The sequence below is a fragment of the Psammomys obesus genome, unplaced genomic scaffold (genome assembly GCF_907164565.1).
Source record: "Psammomys obesus unplaced genomic scaffold, mPsaObe1.curated_primary_1811, whole genome shotgun sequence".
NCBI classification, from domain to species: Eukaryota; Metazoa; Chordata; class Mammalia; order Rodentia; family Muridae; genus Psammomys; species Psammomys obesus.
The window spans coordinates 1583981-1610777 of record NW_026585894.1 but is presented as its reverse complement, the minus strand read 5'-3'; the positions used below and the strand labels follow the sequence as shown (position 1 = coordinate 1610777).

The window sequence follows — 26797 nt, the reverse complement described above, 5'->3', positions numbered from 1 at the left end:
ATCCTGGAAGCTACATTTGGAAACAAGAGATATTCAGTGGGTCTCTGTCTCCCCCATGAAAACTGATGATTTCATTTAGATTTAGTAGAAGCTTCTACTACATTAGGTTTCCATGCTACATCTCAAATGGCCCTTTGTTTTAGCAATCTCTTCCTATACTCCCTCCCTCATGCTCCTCATCCCTCCCCATCTCTCTACTTAATCCTTCTATTCCTGTCCTCATCCATCAATAACTTTTCTTGCTGCTTCCCTTTCCTAGGAAGATCTATCTGTCCCTTCTAGTCCCTTACTCTGTACATAACCACTGTGATTGTATGGATTGCAATTTAGCTATCATTGAATTAATAACTAAGTGAATACATGCCATATGTGTCTAGGTTATCTCACTCAGAATGATTTTTTTTTTAAATTCCATCCATGTCCTTGTTAATCTCATGGTTATAGTGGTTTTTGTTTTTTGTTTTTGTTTTGTTTTTACCAGCAGAGTAATAGAGTAATACTTCATTGTGTAAATACACCACCTTTTCTTTATCTATTCTTCTGTTATGACATCTAGGGTGTTTCAAATTTTTTGGCTGTTATGAATAGAGAAGCAATTAACATATCAGAGCAAGTATATCTCTGGTAGAATAAAGCTTCCTTTGATTATATGACCAAGAGTGGTATAGTTGGATCTTGAAATAGATCAATTCGAATCTTCCTGAACAACCACAAAACTGATTTCTGTAATGGCTGTACAAGTTTGCTCTCCTACCAGCAATGAATGAGTGTTCCCCATCACTTGTTTTTATTTATCTTAGACATTTAGACATGTTTAAGAAGACATCTCAAAGAAGTTTTGTATTTGCATTTTCCAGATGGCTAAAAATTTTGAAATTTCTTTAAGTGTTCCTTAGCCATCTGAGTTTCCTCTTTTGGAATTTTGTTTAGATTTGCACCTCATTTTTAATTGGGTTGTTTTCTTGATAAGTTTTTGTTGGTGGTGTTCTTTATATATTTTGGTTAGTAGCACTATATAAGATGTATAGTTGGTAAAAAAAAAAAAATCCTGTTCTATAAGCTACTGTTTTGAATGATGGTGTCCCTGATGTATATATTTTTTGTTTCACGAGGTTCCATTTATTGACTGTTGATATTAGTGACTGTGATAATGGTATTCTGCTTAGAAAGTCTTTTCCTGTGCTAATGATTTCAAGGCTAATACCTATTTTTTTTTTCTGTCATGATCAGTATATCTGGTTTTATGTTGGGATCTTTGATTCACTTAGAATTGAGTTTTTGGCCAGGTGACAAATGTAAATCTATTTGGATTCTTCTACATGTACTCATCCAGTTTGACAAGCACAATTTATTAACAATGATTTTTTTTTGTGTGTGTATTTCTTTTTAAAGAAATAATCATGTGTCCATAGGTGTGTGGATTTATGTCTTGGTCTTCAATTCAATTCAGTTGATCAATTTATTTGTTTTGTGGCAATACCGTACTGTTTTATTATCAGTTTCAGTCGTGATACTGCATCCCACTCTAATACACAGCAAAAGAAAATTGTAATGTGAGTGACCACGAGATAATCACAACACTAGTCCTGGACTAACAAACCAGACTTAAAATCAAGGATGGTGATAATTCCAGAAGTTCTTTTATTATTCAATATGGCTTTAGCTATCATGGACTTTGTGTGTTTGTTTGTGTGAGTGTGTGTGTGTGTGTGTGTGTATGTGTGTGTGCACATCCTTATGAAACTGAAAATTGTTCATTGAAGATCTGTGAAGAATTGCATTGGAATCCCAAATTCCTGTCAATATATGGTTTATTTTTGCCTTACATAGCACTTAAAGTATGAACTTATATGACAATATGACAGTTTTAAGGAACTCTGTCTACTAGTCTATAGAAGTCATATATTTGAAGTGACAATGTTAAGAATCAGACACCTATTCATCTTTTCTCCTCCCACCCCCATCTTTTTGTTACTTTAGACAAACAAAGGGGATGCCCTTGCCAACAAAGTCCAGAACACTCTTGGAAGCTATGATGAAATGAAGGATCTTCTAACTAATCATTCTGGTCAGAATCATCTGGTGGGTATTCCAAAGAATTCTGTGCCCCAGACTCCCATCAACAAAAGTGAAGCAAGTTTTTATCCAGAACAAAAGAATCGAATGATCCCTTCTCACCAAGAGAATACCCACTCCTCAGCACCAATGCTTCCACCTTCAGTCGTGATATTGAATTCCACTCTAATACACAGTAACAGAAAATCGAAATCTGAGTGGCCGCGAGATAATCACAACACTAGCCCTGGACAAACAAGCCAGGCCACTATTCAACCAAACAAGATACAGACATCCACACAAGACCTGCATCAAACCCGACTAGAAGACTTTTTTGTCTATCCAGCAGAGCAACCCCAAATTGGTACAGTTGAAAAATCTAACCCGTCTGCAAAGGAAGATAATAACCCCAATTCTGGTGGAGAAGATTCTTTCAAAGAAATCTTTCAGTCCAATTCACGAGAAGAATCTGAATTTACAGTGCAAGCTCCTGGGTCTCCCCTAGTTGCCTCATCTTTATTAGCTCCCAGTGGTGGCCTCTCAGTTCCAACCTTCCCACCAGGTCTTTACTGCAAAACAAGCATGGGACAACAAAAGCCAACTGCGTATGTAAGGCCCATGGATGGGCAGGACCAGGCATCTGATATCTCTCCAACACTTAAGCCTTCTATTGAATTTGAGAACAGCTTTGGAAACCTCTCCTTTGGATCACTGTTAGATGGGAAACCCTGTGCAGCCAGTTCAAAGACCAAACTGCCAAAGTTCACAATCCTGCAAACAAGTGAAGTAAGTAATTTTTAAAGTTTTCCTTTATTTCAGTTGGGTTTTCTCTTCTCCGTTATCAGCTATTCATAAGCAACTAATTTATCTTACTGAGCTGTGTACATGGATGTCTTTAAGGTGAGTTAGTTTCTTGATCTCTGGTCACTTGTGGACATAAATGAGTAACAAACTGCAGGTAGCATTAAGTCTCCATAATTTATAATGATTAAGTAACTGGTTGAATAGAGGAATGAAAAATGGTAGTTATAAAATGATTTTAGAAAATTATCTTGTCTTGAATTTATATACAAAATCAAAGCATTTCCTAGAATGAATGCAGTTAAAAGTTTTTCTTTGAAAAAGACCTCATATAGCCCAGGTTGGTATCTAATACACAAGGTAAGAAAGAATAACCTCAAACTCCTCCTTCCACCTCTATTTCCCAAGTGTTCCAAGTACAAGAACACACCAGCATACTCAGTAACTAACATGACAAGGCATTTAAAACACTTTGTTAGTGCCTGAGTGTGTTTAGTGGGATAGTATTTGGAAAGGGATTGATATTATCTTCCATAGTCTCCAGTCTTCCTTTTGGTTCTGCTTTCTTCAATAAATGAAGAACTGTTCATCCTTTCTGTATAAGTGACAGACAGAAGGTCCAACTAAGTCCTGCTGTGTTTAAAATGACTAAACAGCTTGTCTAACTCAAGAACCATTATCTGCAAATGAGAAGTCCAGTGGGACTATAGCCTCTCATAAACAAATAGGTAATGATTATGTCAGGCCTTATGGATCCTGAATGGAGGACATATATGAGGCTGCCCTTAAGATAACCCTCATGTAAACAGCTGCTTGTAGCCAGTTAATCACATGGTTTCAATAAAGCCACTGCCTTTGGGTTAGATTTCTATAACTGGTAACTAGAAATTTGAAAACAAATAAACAAAAAAAAAAAAAAAACAGAGAAAGAAAACACATGAGCATTCTTAATCAACAGGAAATATAGGTCAACAGTCTGAAATGTTAGACATTATGAGTCAGTGCTGTCTAAATTGCTGAAGTATCATCCCAATAAGACTTTTAGCTTTTCTTTTTTAGTTCATTCTCAGTGGACTTTGGTGAATGATACAAACACAAAGAAAAAGAGATGTAGGGCAGATGGTTGTATTTTGTGGACCTATGTCTTCATATTGTCTCATTTTGAGGTGAATTGGCTTTTGAATTATTAACACATAAAGCCTTGTCATGTTTGTTCCTAAATATCTTATTGATCTGTCCCTACTTCTCTATGCCCTGCTACTCAATGCCTTTTTCTGTGGATGATGTTACCCTTTCAAACTGTATCCCTTTTTCTTCTCTCATTTCTCTTTAAAACTATTTTCTCTTTATACAGGTCAGGCTTTTCTTTTGATTCTTCAATGCATTGTTATTATTTTCAGAAAAATGTACAATGTTCTTAGTTCCATATCTAAGTCTCTCCACACTTTTCTTTACTATTTCTTTCTAGAACAAAGGGAAGTTTTTGGTAGAAAATTCTTCAGCTCTACTATATATACATGCTTGCTTCTTACTCTGTTCTATTTTTATGTATTCATCAAAGAATCTTAGTCTTAATTTCTACTACATGTCTTAACACCGGATTTTAATAAAAAAAAACTAAATATCAATATATTTTGAAAGAAGAGGATAGTAATAAGAAATTGGAATATCCTTTGAGCCTTCCCTTGTCTTAATACCTACTATAGTTCTCTCTTTAAATGCAGCAGCATCACTCAGGACTGACCTGCAAGTAGCACTCCTCCATAAAGTAGTCTGTTAGGTTGTTCCATAACTCATTAACAGAGTGACAGGTTATCCATCCAGTGAGATCCATTCTACTGTAAACCTTGCTCTTATACATTTACAAAATAGCTGACCCAGATTCAGAAATTACTTCATGCTTTTTTCTCAGTGCTCCAAAACACTGATGAGAGGTACATTTTCTGAGAGTGCTATCATCATCTCTGGGTATGATTATCCAAGAAGCAGATTTTGGCATATAGCCTTAGTGATGGTTCAAATTGACTCTGATAGAACGTTGGGTAGAAAATAGGTCAGGTGTAATAAAGTCATGATAGAAGATCAGTGCAGAGAGTGTTTATTTTAAAATAGAGGTCTCAAAGGATTTCAAATAGGAAGAGCGTGAAGCTTAAGGCCCTATATCCAAGAGATAAGACATATTTGAGGAGCAATGTGGAAACCAAAACTGGGAGGAAAGAAATTGAGACATTAGAGAGTTCAACAGAGAGCATGGAAGGCTACAGATTGGAATGTGGACATCGATTTAGACAGGGTGGAGTATTATGGAACTTTGAACCTAATGGAATTTACGTGGCTAAAACTCTGACCAAGTCTGTAAATTCACTCTATTAAATCTTGATGGACTTTTAAAAAGCACTTAGCATTAGAATTCAACTCTAGTAATGGTGTTAAAACTGTCAGGTACTAGGTTCTGTTCCTAGTCAGTACAGTTATTTTTGATGGGTAGAAGTATTACTTTGAATTATTACCCTAAAGGCTTATGTACAGAGCAATTTCATTACTTCTCTAAGCATTTGCAATTCTTACCATGGCTCTACTGACAGGAAGCTGACATTTGTTAGTGAAGTTTTTCTATCCTGGTTTGGATGGGCAAATTAAACTAAATAACCAGAACACAGATACCACTCAAGCTCAAACATATAAATAATCGGATATGATAGTCTTCACATATTCAGAAGTTAAAATTATTTGTAAAACATTGTGTGTGTTCACTTAAGTCTATACTTATTTGAGTAAATGTTTATTTTCATTCTTGAAAATTTTCCTTCTCATATTTCTATCCTACAGTAAAAACAAAGTCAAACCAGCTTTATGGCAAAATGTTAGCTATCCAATTGGGTCATATCATTTAAGCAAATAATAAAAATACTATGTTAAAATTTATTAACATTTCAAGAAGAGTAATGTACTATGTGGTTGAGCATAGAAGAATTTTCTAGAAACTGCATCTGAAAACAGTAAAAGCTTTATATCTAGTGGAAACTGAAATTCGTTTGCAAATTGTGTTTCTTATAAATGAAATTGGTCTTTCTCCCCAGTTGAGAAGGAGATGAAGTCTTTTTTATATATATTTTTTATTAGTTACATTTTATTAACTCTGTATCCCACCTTTCAACATTAACATATGCATAGATACATAGAAAACATATGGTTTGCATTCATGCATTTGTGGTTGCTTTTCTGTGTTTTGGGTGAATTATTCTAACTGGTACATTCTTACTGGAATTCATAGTCATTTCCCCAAACACGTCTTTTCATATTTCACCCAATTTTAGTGTTTGCTCTGAAGCTGAATGAAGTAGGTCCAACAGAATACCCAAAAAGGATAGTAAAGGATAGCCTGATGTGAGGAGTGCGGGAGTGTCATTTACTATTGCTATATTTCAGTTATGAAAGCTGTTCTGAGGTGAATGGGCTGACGCCATTCCTAAAATAGTTGGACATGTTTATAAGACATTGGTATATAGGTATACCTAGGCAAAGTTTCACAGAGAATGATTGAGATAAATTACGAACTTTGTCTTGAATGATAAATCTGGATAGCAGGTCATATATATGCATATTATTAATATATAGAAAGAATGGCAAATACAAACCTGGAAGATAATAAAAAAATTTTAAGAATATTCTAAAGATAAACCTGTTTGTCTATAGCAAGATATTTGTAGGAGCCAAATTGAGATATGGCTAAAATCAACAACAACATACGATAGTATTATTTATCTTGAATGTATAGGCAGTTTGGCAGTTAGTCAGAATATGATTTTACACTAGACACTTCGGTTTCTCTGAATTGATGGGTAATTGAGCAACTCTAAAAAGTTTAAATGACCCCCTGTATTGGTTGTTCAACATAACGTGGTCATCCCTGAGACAGTTTATACACTACCAACAAAACTAAACAGAGTAGGTTATACTTATATATTTGTACATTTACATACAAACATAGAGAATTACGTAGCCATAACAATCAGTGAGAAAGAGGTTACCAATTTGAGAATGAAGGGCTTGGGAGTGGTTGGAGGGGGAAACAGAAGGGGAAAGTAATGTAAATCTATTTTAATTTAAGATGTATTTTATAAACAGCCAATTTCCCTAACAATTCCAGGGGTGTGTTCTGGGTCACCTGGGTTTGGTCTCTACACCTTACAAGAAAGAATGTCACATTTATTCTTTTCTAAACTGCAACTATTCTTCTGTGAGATGTGTCACAGCTCTTGCCAAGATAAAGCCAGAATGCTTATTCTAATATGTATGTCTGCTGTTCATTTATATCATTACTCCCTTTATTTTTCCATTAAAACTAATCAAACAGTGATACATAGAAACACTGGCATTAACAAAATTTTGGTTTCCTGATTTGTCTCTTTCTTTCTTTTTTTTTTTTCAAGTCCTGCTTTTTTTTTCTTCACATGTATTATTTTATTTTATGTGGTTATAAATGAGTAATTGTAGCCATCAGCATCCTGAAACAGTTGTCAGCCATATTAGCATTCCATTTCTCAAAGCTAAAAGAACATTTGCTTTCCATACATCACTCTTGGTTTTCAAATCTGTTGTCATTGAAAATAAGTCAAAAGATTTTTTTATCCTCATTCTGTAATACAATTTCAAGTGCATTATACAAATCTGAGTAAAATGTGGCTTAAAACATCACAATTTATTCAGTTTCGTCATTCTTCATGAGACAATTGAAAGCAAATATTTTCATGAGGGAATATGTGGTAGACTTGCAAAGCATGGTTTCAATGAATTATCCTGGCATGTGGTATCTACTGATTCTCTTGTCACAAGAGATTTGGCTCGTTCCTTGGTGAAACTGCCTCATCTGTAGTTCACTAAAGATGTAATTTTCCTTGCCAGGTAAGCCTAACTCCATCTGGTTTGAAAAATAAGGTTAGCCAGTCTTTTCCCAGTTTCCAGGATTATCCACATGAGGACAAAAAGAGAGCATGTATCACTTCACAAATCCCTTTTACCAATCTAGGAGTTATTGATACTTGGTAAATGTGAGCATACTGTGTATATTTGCGGTATGATGTGAAATTAAGCCTAGAGTATTATTATATTTTAACTTTTTATAGTAGTTGCATGGTTCATTTCATCCAAAAGCAATAATCTATGGTATCATCAAATAGCCTTCTAATCCTTTTGTTTCCATTCAATAAAAAAAAATGTAGGACAGAGAACATCTATTTTCATATTATAAGAAAATATTTTGACAGGTTCAGTATACAGTAAAGTGATAAGCCTTTGTTACATATGTTTCAAATCATCCTGTTATCACTGGATACATTGATTAGTTCAGTGGTTTTTAAGACAGCCATAAGAAAAGGATGGCCTTCATTCTATAATAAAGAATAAGAAAAATCAGCAGATAGATAACCATATTGATTCCACCCAAACAGTATATACAGAAGGCTCTAGAAATGAGTTATAAAATTTGTATGGATGCTGCAAATGTGTTTAGTATTTGTAACTACTGTGAAAGTAAATAATCTTTAATTAACCATTGTTTTAAAAATGGAATATGATCTGATTGCAATTATAATATAAATTTTAATAGCAAAACCTATTACTTGTAATACAATGTCTCATCTTGACCTAGTCCTAACAGGATCTTAAATTATCATTATTCACTTTTCACTTATGAAGAAACCAATTTTTAAAGCAACTAAGGGTCACTTGACTAAAATCACACAGATGTCTAGGTAAACACAGTTGACCATTCTAGATATGAAATCTAGGTGCCAATTGCTATTCCTTTGATGGCATTTATTAGATACTATACTAGTGTATATACATTGGTTGCTTTTATAAAAATAACTTTTTGTTAGCACATATAGAGCATGGATATAATGAACTGAAATCAGCTTAACTTAAAATTCCCTTGCTGTGTTCATGTTTCAACTCTAGAGTTAAACATACCTAAGGAGCAGTTTTCCTGATGGTATTACAGTTTATAGTCATATGTTTTTTTTCATTTACAAATATGTCAAGAAACTGGGCTTTTGCCATATTACTAAATGAGTAACACTTAACACATGACATAACTTGTTAGAGGACTTTTTTTTTTTTTGTGCATAGGGTTTCTGAGTTTTACCACTTTGGTGAGATAACTTTTAGCAGTATGTCCAAACAGCAAAGTTAACAACCAAGACTTCTATGACTGAAATTCAAACATTATTAAGATACACCTTAGGTGCAAATGAAAGACTAGTAAAATTTGGACATAGCAACAAGCAATTTGAGGGGATAATATTTCTCTAGAGTTTTGGAGCTCCTCAATTACATTAATTTCACAAACTGTTTGGCATATGTAGGTAATAAATGCACTTAGCAAGGAATAGGTAAAAAAGTCCCTGACTTTTTTTTTATAAGTAGTAAACAGTTGAGTCTCACTATACAAAGGAATTCTGAAAAGTGTTGAACTATCTATTTCATCAAATACCTGTGTCAGTAAGAATACTTAGGCTTCTTAGGTGGTATAGAATGAAAAGGACATAGGAAAAAAGGATCTTCCTAGTAAGGCTTTGAGGATGAAGGGCAGTTGAAATTAGGCATTGAGTAATGCATGTGTTGACTGAAAAAAAATATCTTAGACATCTGAAATGGACTGCAAAAATACCTAGCTTCCTATGAAATAAAGATATCATGGGAACTCACTGCTTCAAATGGAGGTCATAATGGGATTTCAAAAGTGTTACCAATTCATTGAAAAGCTTTGTATTAGCTGCCAAGGTTAGTATTAGTATAGTTTCAGGGGATCACTGTTCTGATGGGATGTCACATGAATAATGATTTCTAGAGTTGTGTAAAAGAAAAAAAAAAGGATTGATCTTCTTACCCTGGGTCCTCCTTCTTATTTCTCTTCTTTAGGTGTACATATTTGAGTATGTTTATCCTATTTTATAGGTCTATTATCCACTTATAAGTGAGTATATACCATGTGTGTCTTTCTGCTTCTGGGATAGCTCACTCAGGATGATCTTTTCTAGGTCCCAACATTTGCCTGGAAAGTTCGTGATTTCCTTGTTTTTAATTGCTGAGTAGTATTCCATTGTGTAAATGTACCATTTTTTTTTCTGTACCCATTCCTCCATTGAGGGACTTCTGGGTTGTTTCCAGGTTCTGGCTATTACAAATAAAGCTGCTACAAACATGGTTGAGCAAAAGTCCTTTTGGGTACTTGAGCATCTTTTGGATATATGCCTAGGAGTGGTATAACTGGATCTTGAGGAAGCACTTTTCCTAATTGTCTGAGATAGCGCCAGATTGATTTCCAAAGTGGTTGAACAAGTTTACATTCCCACCAGCAATGCAAGAGGGTTCCCCTTTCTCCACAACCTCTCCAGCATGTGTTGTTAATTGAGTTTTTGATCTTAGCCATTCTGATGGGTGTGAGGTGAAATCTCAGGATCATTTTGATTTGCTTCTCCCTGATGACTAAGGACATTGAACATTTAAGGTTTTTTTTTTTTTTTTTTTTTTTTTTTTTTTTTTTTGTCATTCTATAATCCTCTACAGAGGGTTCACACAAATAGGATGGACATTAGAAGTAGGAGCAAATGAGAAGCAGGAGAGGAGCCTAGCAGGGAGGGCCTCTGAAAGACTCTACATAGCATTGTATCAAAGCAGATGCTGAGACTCATGGCCAAACTTTGGGCAGCGTACAGGAAATTATATGAAAGAAGAGAGTTAATAAGACCTGGAGAGGACAGGAGCTCCACAAGGACCAAATATATCTGGGCACAGGGCCTTGTCTGATACTGAGTCTCCAACCAGGGAACGTGAATGGATATAACCTAGAAACCCTACTTGGATGTAACCCATGGCAGCGCAGTATCCAAGTGGTCTCCTAAGTAAGGGGAACAGGGACTGTCTCTGGCATGAACTCTATAGCTAGCTCTTTGACCTCCTCACTACCTCCGTGGGAGGAACAGCCTAGCTAAGCCACAGAGGAGGACATTGCAGCCAGTCCTATTGAAACATGATAAGCTAAGGTCAGATGGAAGGGGAAGTAGACCTTCCCTATATGTGGACTTAGAGAGGGTCAGGGAGGAGATGAGGGAGGGAGGATGGGATTGGTAGGGAATGAGGGAGGGTGCTACAGCTGGGATACAAAGTAAATAAACTGTAATACAAAAACATAAAAATAATAATAAAAAAGAAAAAAAGGCACTGTCTTGAAAGTAAAACTGTTATTTGATCTTTCTGTATGTCAGGATTTCCTATATTCATCTAAGACTTCATATAAGCTTACTAGAAGTTTATTTTTTTTCTGAGAAGTCCCAATATTATTTCCATGAAAACAAGCCCAAGATGTTAAAGAAAATGTTCTACTGAATATTGCTGCATCCAGATGGTCTTTGTGTTCCTGTACTTATTTATTGGGATAGATGTAGCCTCCCGATTTCTGGTAAGGTAGAAAAATCTAAGTTTCTTCTCAGTCAAGGTTGATAGGTAAAATGATCTAAAGGTAGGGACTTTTTATGGTCCACACTATATCTTGAATATGTGTAGAATAAAATAGCCTTTTGAATATTATATGGCAAAATAAAGAGTAGTGACATATTGCAAGTGTTTCATTAGACCCTTATACCATGAATCATGTGAACTGGTAGAAAGATTCATTAAATGACTGTATAAAACCCTATATTTCCTTTACCATTTTATTGTTTTTCCAATCATTAAAAAATAAACCTTTATTAAGCAATTATTGTATCTGGTACTATACTAAAATACAGAAACTTGACAACATCTCTCTGCTGATAGTTTAAATAAAGAAATATAGAAACAAAATGGAAAAATTATAATAAAGTTGGAAAAGTGGGTATATAGGCTTCTGTGGGAGCATAAATGTTGTCTAAGGGTATCTGAGGTATTAAAATAACTTGTATGCTAGGTCTTGAAATAGGATGCAACAATTTCTTGATTCAAGCTCAGAACAAGTTAAAAGTAGTCCTGATGATGCTGGAAGCTCATGATACAAAGCAATTTTTGAGGCGTTCTGAGGGAAAATAGCTGAAAAAAAATCAAGAGTACTCTGTCAGTTCCTAGTAATAAAGAGAAAAATAAATAATCCATTTATAGGTATCAGATTAAAGCTTGGTCAGTGATAGTTGTGAAAAGTCCTGTTAGGAAGGAATTGGCAGGAAAATTGGAAGAAGGAGATCAGAAGCCTGAAAAGGCTGCTAAGACCATTTCTCTCACACCATTTCTGAGATACACTTTTAAGGCTGATTCAATTTGATTAAGTAGCTAATTAGACAGGCTTTTAAGAACAAGTTAGAAGAGGCACATAAAACGATGTTGTGGTTAGACAAGCAGTAGGCAGTAGTACTATTACCTAAGATTCCTTTTCACTCAGATATTCACAAAGTAGATATGTTTTTCTTTTATCTCTTTAATCATCATGCCTTCAGGATGTTATAAGTTTTCTTGTTACATTAATAGCTATATGGTGTTTCTTGTGTAAAACTATGTGCATAATGATTATTTTTATGCATCCATTTAGGATTTGTTTCCTTCAAATAATCTTTTTGATTTGCCACTGAGAAATTAATAACTCATCTCAGAAGAAATTTTTTAAAATTTAATTTTATTTATATATTTATTTATTACATTGTATTCACTTTGTATCCACACTGAAGTCCCCTCCTTCATCTCCTCCCAGTCCCACCCACCCTCCATCTTCTCCCCCATTCCCTTTCTCTAGTCTCCTGACAGAGGAAGATCTCCTCACCTTCTATCTGAACCTAGCTTGTCAGGTGTCATCAAGGCTGGCTGAATCATCTTCCTATGTGGCCTGGCAAAGCTGTACTCCCTACGGGGAGGTTATCAAAGGGCCAGCCACTGAGTTCATGTCAGAGACAACCCCTGTACCGTATACTAGGGAACCCACTTGGAAACTGAGCAGCCAGTGTGTTTCCTTTGAATAAGGTTCAGTACTACTTCAGAAGTCTGTATGCAACAAAATTTGAAAATGTAAATGAAATGAAAAATTTAATGGATAGATTCCATTTACCAAAGCTAAATCAATATTAGGTAAATAAATTAAATAGTCCTATATCCCCTAAGGAAATAGAACCTGTCATCAATAGTCTCCCATTACTCCCATACAAAAAAAAAAAAAAAAAAAGCCCAGGGCCAAATGGTTTCAGTGCTAACACCCAATACTCTTCATACTAATCCACAAAACTGAAACAGAAGGAACATTACCAACCTCATTCTATGAGGCCACAGTCACATTGATACATAAACCTCACAAAGACTCTAGAAAGAAAGAGAAATTCAGAGCAATCTCACTTATGAACATTGTTGCAAAAATACTCAATAAAATACTTTCAAACCAAGAATCTAAGAACACATTAAAGAAGAATTTTATAGTAGTTTCCAAACACCAGGAATTATGATGGACATTTCTTAAAAAAAATAATTGAAAAGAAGGCTTTCAGTTTTAGTGATTGTTGTGGTTTTGTTATTATTTTTCTTGTCTTTCTCTCTTTTAAACCAAAGATGTCTGTAAAAGATACAGGCTTAAAATGAACCATCTGAGTGACATTGTACTCAGCCTCAGCCTACCTGATGAAAAACTGAGAGAGAAATTATATCCTCTCTCAGTTTTTGGTTGAGTTAGTCAGGATTGTTTCACCTGACTGTATAAATTGTTATCTCAAATATTGCTTAATATAGTTTGTATATATTGTCATTGAGTTTCAGCTAAGTTCAATGAATTTTTGGTAGTAGATTCTGGACAAAAGAATAGAATTAAGTGTAAAAATTCTTGGAGTCCATATTTTGTTGGTTATAATTGTGATTTTCTCATATAGGGAAATTAATATAATGTGTTTGCTTAAGTTTTCTAAACCACTTGAGTGTAGCTGTTTAAAATTCTATTTTTAATACCTATATACTTTCGTATTTTTGATCATTATAAGCCTGGAGACTTTGGAAGCTGAGAATGTCACTTTTTTAGAGTGGGGAACCAAGAGGCCAGGTAGAAGATTTTACTAAAGCCTTTTATGGCACCTAATTATGCAATCAAATCTATGGGTTCTGTACTTTCAAATCGAGGCAGTTAGTTAAAAGAAAAAAAAAGGTCTACACTTTAATAAATAGTTCGTACTTCATTAATACACAGAGTTTGAAAATGTAGTATGTCTAGAAAATTGAGTCATCATTTTCTCTTGAGTAACGCCTGAGTAGTGGTGGCAAGACTGGTGATAATAATGATTCTATTTATAAAATGAGAGGATATTAATACAGAAAGGGCAAGACTGGTGATAATAATGATTCTATTTATAAAATGAGAGGATATTGATACAGAAAGGACTGTACAAATTTACTGGCTTATTACCAACACATGCTCATGCTTTTATTCTGTATGTTACTCATTCTGGAAAGGCTTTATAGGGCACAGGTAGAACCTTGGTCTCAAAACACTTGCTTCAAGAATAAGTAGGTCATGACACTTGATCGTTTTCCACACCTTGAAGCTATAGATGTTAGTTTTTTGTTTGGTATATTCTTGAGAGAACATTAGCCTAGTGGTATTAAGAAAACATCACACATCTGTATTTTGAGTGACACTTTTCTGCCATTTGAGTATGTAAAGAAAATCATAGCTAGCTCCTATGTGTTTTTGAGCTTATGTTCAAATTTCCCTTTAAAGTGTAACACCATAAAGACTAAGGCAAATGCCTTACACACACACATATACACACATGCACACAAAGTGGGGGAAAGGCAGTAAGAGCTGAAACAGAAAGGTAAACAGGGTGAACATCAGAAGAGGGAGAAAACATGGAACAGGACAGAAGCCTACCACAGAGTACTTGTGAAAGATTCTACCCAGCAAGGTATCAAAGCTGATGCTGAGACATATAGGCAAACTTTGGGTAGAGTTCAGGGAATCTTATGAAAGAAAGGGGAGATAAAAAGACCTGGAGGGGACAGGAGACCCACAAGGAGAGGAATAGCACCAAAAAATCTGGGCTTAGGGGTATTTTCTGAGACTGATACTCAACCAAGAACCATGCATGGAGATAACATAGAAACCCTGCACAGGTGTAGCCCATGGCAGCTCAGTCTCCAAGTGGGTTCCCTAGTAATGGGAACAGAGACTGTCTCTAACATGAACTCAGTAGCTGGCTCTTTAATTACCTCCCTTAAAGGAGGACCACCCTTAACAAGGCCACAGAGGAAGACAATGCAGCCAGTCCTGATGAGACCTAATAGGCTAGAGTCGGTGGAAGGGGATGTGGGAAGGGGCATGGGAGAAGATGAGGGAGAAATGGTGGGATTGGGAGGGGATGAGCGAGAAGGCTACAGCTGGGATACAAAGTGGATAAACTATATTTAAATAATTTTTTTCTTTTTTTTATTATGAATTACACTTTATTCATTTTGTATCCCCCCATAAGCCCCTCCCTCCTCCCCTCCCGATCCCACCCTCCCTCCACTTTCTACATGCATGCCACTCCCCAAATCCACTGATAGGGGAGGTTCTCCTCTCCTTTCTGATCTTAGTCTATCAGTTCTCATCAAAAGTGGCTGCATTGTCCTCTACTGTGGCCTAGTAAGGCTGCTCCCCCCTCAGGGGGAAGTGATCAACTAGCAGGCCAATCAGATTATGTCAGAGGCAGTCCCTCTTCCCATTAAAATGTAATGTACTAGGACACTGAACTAACATGGGCTACACCTGTGCCGGGGGTCCAGGTCATCTCCAGGAATAGTCCTTGGTTGGAGTATGATTTTCTTGGAAGTTCCCTGTGTTCAAATTATCTTGTTCTATGCTCTCCTTGTGCAGTTCCCGTCCCCTCCAGCTCTTATTATTTCCCACTTCTTACATAAAATTCCATTCACTCTGCCCATCAGTTGGCCATCAGGCTCAGCATCTGCTTTGACAGTCTATACTGCAGAAGCTTTCAGAGGCCCTCTGTGGCAGGTTTCAAGGTTGTTTCCTGTTTTCTTTTTCTTCTGATGTCCATCCTCTTTACTTTTCAGGATGGGGATTGAACATTTTAGTTAGGGTCCTCTCTTTTGCTTAGTTGGTTTAGATGTACAGATTTTAGTGGGTTTATTCTATGTTGTATGTTTATATGAGAGAGTACATACCATGCATGACTTTTTGCTTCTGGAACAACTCACTCAGGATGATCCTTTCCAGGTCCCACCATTTACCTGCAAATTTCATGATTTCCTTATTTTTCATTGCTGAGTAATACTCCATTGTATAGATGTACCACAGTTTCTGCATCCATTCTTCAGTTGAGGGGCATCTGGGTTGTTTCCAGCTTCTGGCTATTACAAATAAAGCTGCTACAAACATGGTTGAGCAAATGTCCTTTTTGTGTACTTGCGCCTCTTTTGGGTATATGCCTAGAAGTGGTATGGCTGGATCTTGAGGAAGCGCTATTCCTAGTTGTGAGAAAGCGCCAGATTGATTTCCAGAGTGGTTGTACAAGTTTACATTCCCACCAGCAGTGGAGAAGGGTTCCCCTTTCTCCACAACCTCTCCAGCATGTGTTGTCCCTTGAGTTTTTCATCATGGCCATTCTGATGGGTGTAAGGTGAAATCTCAGGGTTGTTTTGATTTGCATTTCCCTAATGGCTAATGAGGTTGAGCATTTCTTTAAGTGCTTCTCTGCCATTCGATATTCCTCTGCAGAGAATTCTCTCTTTAGCTCTCTTCCCCATTTTTTAAGTGGATTACTTGGTTTGTTGCTTTTCAGCTTGTTTAGTTCTTTATATATAGTGGATATGAGTCCTCTGTCAGATAGAGGGTTGGTGATGATTCTTTCCCAATCTGTAGGCAGTCGCTTTGTTTTGATGACGGTGTCCTTTGCTTTACAGAAGATTTTCAATTTCATGAGGTCCCATTTATTGATTGTTGCTCTTAGAGCCTGTGCTGTTGGTGTTCTGTTCAGGAAGTTTTCTTCTGTTCCAATGAGTTCTAGGGTATTCCCCACTTTTTTTTCTAGCCGATTTAATGTGTCTGGTTTTATGTTGAGGTCTTTGATCCACTTGGACTTCAGTTTTGTGCAGGGTGATAAGTATGGACCTATTTGCATTTTTCTACATGTAGACATCCAGTTGGACCAGCACCATTTGTTGAAGATGCTATCTTTTTTCCATTGTATGGTTTTGGCATCTTTGTCAAAAATCAGGTGTCCATAAGTGTGTGGGTTTATTTCTGGGTCTTCTGTTCGATTCCATTGATCCACCATTCTGTTTCTATGCCAGTACCATGCAGTTTTCATAACTGTTGCTCTATAGTACAGCTTGAGATCAGGGATGGAGATACCTCCAGAAGATCTTTTATTGTAGAGGATTGTTTTAGCAATTCTCGGTTTCTTGTTGTTCCATACGAAATTGAGAATTTTTCTTTCCAGGTCTGTAAAGAATTGTGTTGGCAATTTGATGGGAATTGCATTAAACCTGTAGATTGCTTTTGGTAAGATGGCCATTTTTACTATGTTAATCCTGCCAAGCCATGAGCATGGGAGATCTTTCCATCTTCTCATATCTTCTTCTAATTCTTTCTTCAGAGACTTGAAATTTTTTCATACAAGCCTTTGACTTGCTTGGTTAGGGTTACACCAAGGTACTTTATGTCATTTGTGGCTATTGTGAATGTTGTTGTTTCTCTAATTTCTTTCTCAGCCCTTTTGTCTTTTGTATACAGGAGTGCTACTGATTTTTTTGAGTTAATTTTGTATCCGGCCACTTTGCTGAAGGTGTTTATCAGCTGTAGGAGTTCCCTGGTAGAGTTTTTGGGGTCACTCATGTATACTATCATACCATCTGCAAATAGTGATAATTTGACTTCTTCCTTTCCCATCTGTATCCCCTTGATCTCCTTCAACTGTCTTATTGCTCTAGCAAGGACTTCCAGCACTATGTTGAAGAGATATGGAGAGAGTGGGCAGCCTTGTCTTGTCCCTGATTTCAGTGGGATTGATTTAAGTTTCTCTCTGTTCAGTTTGATGTTGGCTATAGGCTTGCTGAATATCGCCTTTACTATGTTTAAATATGTGCCTTGTATCCCTGATCTCTCCAGTACTTTAAACATGAATGGATGTTGGATTTTGTCAAATGATTTTTCAGCATCTAGGGAGATTATCATGTGTTTTTTTTCTTTCAGTTTGTTAATATGGTGGATCATATTGATGGATTTTTGTATATTGAACCACCCCTGCATACCTGGGATGAAGCCTACTTGGTCATAGTGGATAATATGTTTGATATGTTCTTGGATTCGGTTTGCAAGTATTTTGTGAAGTATTTTTGCATCAATGTTCATAAGGGAGATTGGTCTGAAATTCTCTTTCTTTGTTGAGTCTTTGTGAGGTTTAGGTACCTAGGTGATTGTGGCTTCATAGAATGAGTTTGGTAATGTTCCTTCTGTTTCTATTTTGTGGAATAGTTTGAAGAGAATTGGAGTTAGCTCTTCTTTGAAGATCTGGTAGAATTCTGCGCTGAAGCCATCTGGTCCTGGGCTTTTTTTGGATGGGAGACTTTTGATGACTGCTTCTATTTCTTTGGGAGATATAGGACTATTTAATTGATTTACCTGGTCTTGATTCAGCTTTGGTACGTCAAATCGATCAAGAAAATTGTCCATTTCATTTAGATTTTCAAATTTTGTGGCATATAGACTTTTGAAGTAAGTCCTAATGATTGTTTGGATTTTCTCAGTGTCTGTAGTTATGTCCCCCTTTTCATTTCTGATTTTGTTGATTTGGGTGGTGTGTCTCTGCCTTTTAGTTAGCTTGGCTAAGGGTTTGTCGATCTTGTTGATTTTCACAAAGAACCAGCTCTTGGTTTCATTGATTCTTTGAATTGTTTTATTTGTTTCTAATTGATTGATTTCAGCCCTGAGTTTGATTATTTCCAGCCATCTACTCCTTTTTGGTGTGTCTGCTTCTTCTTTTTCTAGGGTTTTTAAGTGGGCCATTAAGTTGCTTGAATGATCTGTCTCGAATTTCTTCTTGAAGGCACTTAGTGCTATGAACTTTCTTATTAGCACTGCTTTCATTGTGTCCCACAAGTTAGGGTATGTTGTGTCTTCATTTTCATTGAGTTCTAGAAAGACTTTAATTTCTTTCTTTATTTCTTCCCTGACCCAGCTGTCATTTAGTAACAAGTTGTTCATTTTCCATGTTTGTGTAGGCTTTTTGCTATTTCTGTTTTTGTTGAAGTCCAGCTTTTTTCCATGGTGATCAGACAGGATACAAGGGATTATTTCAGTCTTCTTGTATCTGTTGAGGCTTGCTTTGTGACCAACTATATGGTCTATTTTGGAGAAGGTTCCATGAGGTGCTGAGAAGAAGGTAAATTCTTTTGTGTTTGGGTGTAAAATTCTGTAGATGTCTGTGAGGTCCATTTGATTCATGACCTCTGTCAGGGATATTGTTTCTTTGTTTAATTTCTGTTTTTTTGACCTGTCCTTTGTTGAGAGTGGGGTGTTGAAGTCTCCCACTATTAATGTGTGGGGATCTATATGTGGTTTAAATTTTATCAATGTTTCTTTTACAAATGTGGGTGCTCTTGTATTTGGGGCATAGATGTTCAGGATTGTGATGTCTTCCTGGTGGAATTTTCCCTTGATGAGTATGAAGTGTCCTTCCTCATCTCTTTTTATTAATTTTGGTTGAAAGTCTATTTTATCAGATATTAGAATGGCTACTCCTGCTTGTTTCTTGGGTCCATTTGCTTGGAAAGTCGTCTTCCAAACTTTTACCCTCAGGTAATGTCTATCTTTGTGTCTTAGGTGTGTTTCTTGTATGCAACAGATTTCTGGGTTTTGTTTACGTATCCATTCTGTTAATCTGTGTCTTTTTACTGGAGAGTTGAGTCCATTGATGTTGAGAGAGATTAATGACCAGTGGCTGTTAGATCCTTTGATTTTGATGTTGGCTGTGTTCATAAGGTTGTGTGCTTGGTTGCTTTTTGTTTTGCTGTAGTAAGGTTAATTATTTCCTGTGTTTTCTTGACAGAGGCTAATTTTCTTGGGTTGTATTTTCCCTTCCAGTGTCTTCTGTAATGCTGGATTTGTGTGTAGGTATTGTTGAAATTTGTTTTTGTCATTGGATATCTTGTTTTCTCCGTCTATGAGGACTGAGAGTTTTGCAGGGTATAGTAGCCTGGGCTGACAGCTGTGTTCTCTTAGGGTCTGCATGATATCTGTCCAGGCCCTTCTGGCTTTCATAGTTTCTGTTGAAAAGTCAGGTGTGATTCTAATGGGTTTGCCATTATATGTTACTTGGCCTTTTTCCCTTGCAGCTTTTAGTAGTTTTTCTTTGTTCTGTATACTTACTGTTTTGATTATTATGTGGCAGGAGGATTTTCTTTTCTGGTCAAATTTGTTGGGTGTTCTGTAGGCCTCATGTATCCTTATTGGCTTTTCCTTTAACTTGGGAAAATTTTCTTCAATGATTTTGTTGAAAATATTTTCTGGGCCTTGGAGAAGGGAGTCTTCTTTTTCCTCTATTCCTATTATTCTTAGGTTTTGTCTTTTCATATTGTCTTGGATTTCTTGGACGGTCTGTGTCAGGAATTTTTTGGATTTAACATTTTCTTTGACAGATACATCGATTTCTTCCATTGTATCTTCTACACCTGAGATTCTTTCTTCCATTTCTTGTAGTCTGTTGGTTATGCTTACCTCTGTAGTTCCTGTTTTTTTCCCTAAATTCTTCCTCTCCATTATTTCATCTATTTGTGTTTTCTCTAATTTTTCTAGTTCTATCTTCAGGTCTTGCATTGTTTTGTTTACTTCCTTCACCTGTCTGCTTGTATTTTCCTCTTTTTCTTTTAGTTCCTTCAACTCTGTCTCTTTTATTTCTTTCAGTGATTTAATTATTTCTTCTCTGAAGGCCACAAGCTGTTTGGCTGCATCTTCCCGTATTTCTTCACGGATGGCCCTAATCTGCTTGTCTTTATCTTCCTCCCTTTCTTTACGGATAGCCATGATCTGTTTGGTTTTATCTTCCTCTAATTTTTTATGTATTTTATTTGTTTCCTCTATTATCCTCTTCATCAACATAGTTATAAGGTCATCTTCTTGATTTTCTCTTATGCTGCATTGTTCAGGGCTGTTCGTCCCTGGACGGCTGGGTTCTGGAGATGCCATATTGCTCTGTCTTTTGTTGGTTGAGCTTTTACGCTGACCTCTACCCATGGGGCTGATTTAGGTGTTGGCTGTTAGGTTCTGTGCTTCCTGGAGTCCTGAGGTAGGGAGAATCCCCTTGGCTCGAAGATGATTTTTCCTGAAGGAGTCCTTCTCTGCTTTTTGGTTATGGTCACTGTATGGCCAGTGTTTCGCAAGAGTTGCCACTGCTCACCTCAGGTTTATAGCCCTGAGTGGTAGCTGTGGTCTATGTTAGGCAAGAGGGGATCTCCTCTTACCCATAGAAGTTCTCAAGACAGCTGCCCCACTGCTCGGTTTCTTGTTATAAATTTAGTGTGCTGCTGCTCACTAAATTTCCATGTACAGACTTTTTGAAGAACCTGCTGATTCCCTAGCTGTGGGGTTTTCTCCCAACAGGGAAACTCAGTCTGTTATCCTGGGGCGCACAGTTCTGTCTGGGAAAGTGGGAGGTGCACTCAGCAAGTCTCTGGGCCAGAGGCTAATTGCTCTGCTCTGGACCTGGAGAATATGCACCTAGGTTGAGTTGGCCCCTAGGGGCACTGCTCTGGTCTGGAGTCTGGGTGCCTCACTCTGGACCAGAAGCTGTGTGTCTCTGTCTGGGATGGCGGTTGCAGGCACTGCTCTGGTCCAGAAGCTGTGGATGCAGCCCTCTTGAAGGACCAGGGATTCCCACAATTTTGACAGTCTAGCTAGGGATAACTGGTTGATCCTTGGCACAGTATCTGCGGGCTGCTGTAATGGCTCTCTGGCTTTTGTAGGTCTGAGGATACAGCTGTGTGTCCCAGTGCCCTGGGGGAACTCAATAATGGCGGCAGAGCACAGCGCTCCTGCCTGCACTAGAGTCTGCGTGAGTCCAGGAAGTGTTTTGGTGCTGGGTGTCCTAAGCGTTAGAGCTGCTGACCCCCTCTGCTGGGGGTTTCCTCCTGCCAGAGACACGCAGTCTGGTGCTCTGGTGCCCTGGTGCCCACAGTTCTATCTGAGGCGGCGAATCAGGAGTGCAGGCAGGGCTCTGTGCAGGCGGTCCTGGCTCTGGGTCCGGGCTGGCTCATGGGGCGCCTGCGGAACCCAAGTCTTTTCCAGGGGATGTCTGGGTAACCTGAGGTTGGTCCCAATTGTTTCCTGCTCTGGGGGTTATCTCTAGACTGGAAAATCCAGTCTATGGTGTTGTGGGCCCAGAGTTCAGTCTGGGACTGTGACCAGATTGCACTGGTGTGTAGCTCTGGGCTGGCGACCAAGTGCCTGGCGGAAAGGGGATCTCTTCCTCGGTTTAGCCCGGTGAGTTAAAGCTGATTGAATCCCCCCACCGTGGGGTATCCTCTCACCTGTGAAACACAATCCCTTGTGTTTTATGGCCGCGAGTTCTGATTGCTGGTCACTGTGCCAATCCTGCTGTGCTGCTCCTCAGAATGAGAGTCCTCCTGGCGCCGCCATCTTGCCCTGCCCTCTTAAATAAATTTTAAAAAGAGCTGAAACAGAGTTCATCAAAACCTATGGCAATATTTTTATGCCTTACATAGTAATACTTTGAAACAAAAAGAAATATTACACTGGGAAGAAATTGCTGAAAATTATGGATCTTGTTAATGAGTTTTCATTTCAATACGATTCATCATGTGATTTACATAGGTAGATAAATATAAACCATATAGTCATATACACATAAAACATGTATATACACAACCAAAGACCATACTTGTTCACTATTAAGGAAAGATTGGTGTTATTTTTAATGACAGTCCAAAGTAAAGTCAGAATGGTGCAAGTTAATAAGGTTTAACTAATAGGTATCTAAAATTACATCTTTATGAAGAGGGCATGGTACTAGAGATAGAATTAACTATACTGTTTTTATTGCTATTTTGTAGTTCAGGTTTTGCATCCCATTTAATTTATATACTATTAGTCATTCCAATAATTAGTGTTAACTTTCTCAGCACTGAACATTATAATTACCCTTATATTTTAAATGGATAAAGATGTCTTGAGAACATGCTTATAAAGGAGTCTTATTTATTTTCAATATGTGTCCTTTTCATTATTCATTTATGCAGCATTTAAACAAGATCTTGAAGAATTAAAAAACCAATGAAAGAATGAATTTTCAGATAAATGGACTGAGTTCTTAGCTGAGGATATGACTTCCTGCACTACTGAAACATTCTTGAGGGCAAATGGGAGGCCTAATGCTCATGCATATGACCAATCTATGTATAATTCTCTTAGAACATCCCTGAATGCTCTCTTAGTCTAATTCTTATAAAAGTAGAATTTCATCATTTTCCCTTTCACTTGCCAACCCAAATGTCCAAAGCCCACGTTTGAATTTCATTAAACTATAAGTTTTATCACTTCTATTCTGTAGAGGAGGCTTATCTCTAACCTCTGAGTATCATTTCTGTGACATCTGATTTGAGTTAAAACTCAGCAGATGATTATTTCTTTACATATATGCACTAAATTGAAACTAGTTTATATACATAATAAGCAGTGAAATTCTGAACAAGCATTCATATTTCCAAGAAAATCAGTATTCCTAAAGATTAAAGCAATACCGCTAAATCGGTTTTGGCTACTATGAAGAACAAAAGTAAATTCCTGTAAAAGTTAATCCAGTTATTAAAATTGAGGATATATATATATATATAAGTTTCATATATATATATATATATATATATATATATATATATATATATATATATACATTTCATGTTTATGAAGGCTCCAAAATCTTAGAAAACATAATCAATTTTTTTCAGTTTGAGTTACAGTGAATGTTACATAATAAATTCTCATTAAACAAATGCTGAATAACTGAATGAATCTTATGATTTTCACCATAATTAGGCAATAATCCTAAGAAAATAAGTATGTGAAAATGTGATAACAAGGTAAAAATATAAGACTAACACCTGCATAAGATTGTATTTATTTTTGTATTTATTTATTTATTTGACTACTTTACAGCCTGATCCCAGTTCTCTCCCTCCTCTCCTCCCAGTCCCAGTCTCACACCTTCCTCCCCCCCCCATTTCTCCCTCCAGAGAAGGGAAGGTCTGTCATGTGTACCAACTCAAACTTACCTTAAGTCGCAGTAGGACTAAGTACATTCTTGCTTGCTGAGGCCTGGCAAGGCAGACCAACTAGGGGAGAAGGCAGACCAAGTAAGCACACAATATTTTCTTAATCTGGGCTTTTGATTGTTTAGAGACTCCTTTGACCTTCACAGAGAAGAATTAGGTCACCAAAAGTCATACCAAACATGGACACACACACACACACACACACACACAAGCACACACACGCGTGCGCCAGCATACACACATGATACCAAAACAATGAAAATTATCAGGGTTTCAGTGACAGTGGAGCTCATATGAGCAAAAGATGCATGCAGGCTAAGAAGTAGATTTAGGATGAAAGTAGATCTAGTATGTTTCAAGGGAAGTATTGAGCATTACTAAACTCTATATAGCAGTTGAAGAAGACAGGGTCCCTCATAAACTTACAGAGTCTTAGAACTGTTTAAGATGCTAATAAGTTGCCTAGATCCTCTCCCTAGAAAAATTGGAAATAGCTGACCAATGTTTTAGACATCCTGAAGAAAGCCTGTAGTTATGTCAAAGTATCTTTGCACTTATACAATTCTCATAAAGGAGGAATTCTGGCTTTGACAAGAGTCAGAGCCATATTAACTTCAATTCACTTCTTTTAGTATCTTGCTTTCGGCAAACTTCTCAAGTTCTTACAGTATAATTCCTCCTATGCACAATGTGTTTAACAATAATCTTTCAGGGAGTTTGGCACTGACTGTGTCAATAGGAATCTTTTGGTCACATTATCAAACCATATACATTTTACTGTTCTCAATACATACCATATTTCTATGTCTTTCCATCAATGACAAAGGAATTGGTTACATTGCTAGACTATTATTGAGAGCTGTCATTTTTCATGCTGTCCTAACCAACAGATCAATTTGGATTTAAAATGATACTCAAAATGTTAAAATTATGAATATTCAGAGAAACATTAACTGGGGAAATATTAGATTTCTAGAATAGTGAATCAGAAAACCAACCCAAGTGTTTAAACAGCATAGTTAACTGTACATGTTAAAAATATATGCATGGCTGTGTACATGTGCAAAGACATTAGACTGTTATAAAATGGGGCATTGGTGTTGATTTTATTTTTGTCTCACCATTGGAAGGCTTTGGACTTTCATACTTCTCAGGCACATCTGCAGATGGATTTCCCATGGATTATGCTGACTTACAAAAGGGCAGCTGAAGATTAGTGGTAGTACCCCAACAACTCCCACTGCTTGGATAATGGAGGCAGCAACATCAAGAGTTTAAAGCCAAATTGGACAACATGAAACTGTTTAAAGAAAGGGCAACAATGTTTTAAAAAATTTGGTAGGAGCACACATATGTACACATACATGTTTACATATGCATGCACAAAATCATATGTATAAATGGGTATGTAGCAGGTGATACATACATAATAGTTTATAAAAACTAATGGTGTTGGTAGCTTTATAAACATGACATGTGATGTGGAAATTAAAGGAGGGCAGTAGTAGGTAGTTAACTTTAAAATAAAATTATTCAGGTGGTCATTGTACAGGTGACTCAGATTGGCTTTGTGTACTGTGAATATGTTGATTATTAAGTTTAAAAATATGCAATCCCAATTTTAATAAAAGTGGTAGAATTAATACTCAATATATACACAAAGCCCTTCCGTTGAGCTTTTCATTGCTTTTAGTTATTTTCTCCAAAATAAAATGCATAATTATTTGACTATACTTGTAGCACACACACCATATGGTCTAAGCTGGCTCTTGACATCTAAAGTTCTTTGAATGAAAGTCTGAGTGCCCTCCTCCTACTGTGGGCTACCTTAAAGTGTCATGTGAACCTTAGTCTCCCAGGTTTCAAGAGAAATATAAGATTGTCGGACCAGCCTGCTCCTGAAAATGATGTAAAGTGCAAAACCTGGAGAGCAGCATGGACGTCTTGCCAGAAATAAGGCAGCCAGTAGGTATTTGATTCATGGACAAAAGCATGGATAGGTAGATGTATGGGTGGATGGTAAAGCAAGCCTGATGGCCAACTGACGGGCAGAGTGAATGGAATTTTATGTAAGAAGTGGGAAATAGTAAGAGCTGGAGAGGACAGGAACTCCACAAGGAGAGCAACAGAACAAGATAATTTGAACACAGGGAACTTCCAAGAGACTCATACTCCAACCAAGGACTATCCGTGGAGATAACCTAGAACCCTGACAATGCAGCCACTTCTAATGAGAACTGATAGACTAAGATCAGAAATAAGGAGAGGAGGACCTCCCCTATCAGTGGACTTGGGGAGGGGCATGCATGCAGAAAGGGGGGAAGGATGGGACCGGGAGGGGAGGAGGGAGGGGCTTATGGGGGGATACAAAATGAATAAAGTGTAATTAATAAAAGTTAAAAAAAACTAGAATCTATATACTATTTTACCAAAGCATGCTTGTTTACATGAGAAAGGAATCTATTTAAAAAGTACTTGTGGTTTGCTGTATCAAAAGTTAACATTCAATATTGTATCATATACTTATAAGAAGCTTCCTAAACTGTTGTTGAAATGAACTGTTTTTTTGTCTTACTTTTGCGTGAAACATTCAGAAATGATGGTGATTTGAATAAATAACAATTGGTAAGTATTGTATATTCCTAGACTGTATCAGAACAGT

At 36.9% G+C, this 26797-nt stretch overlaps 1 protein-coding gene across 1 annotated transcript in view; it reads left to right on the top strand.

Moving 5' to 3' along the window:
• Positions 1 to 2040: 2040 nt before the first annotated feature.
• The window catches only part of LOC129670914 (AF4/FMR2 family member 2-like), a 208999-nt gene continuing 184242 nt past the window's right edge, over positions 2041 to 26797 (top strand). The window contains exon 1 of the mRNA XM_055599541.1: positions 2041 to 2841. Coding sequence (XP_055455516.1) covers positions 2041 to 2841 — 801 coding nt within the window. The remainder of the gene's footprint in view (positions 2842 to 26797) is intronic.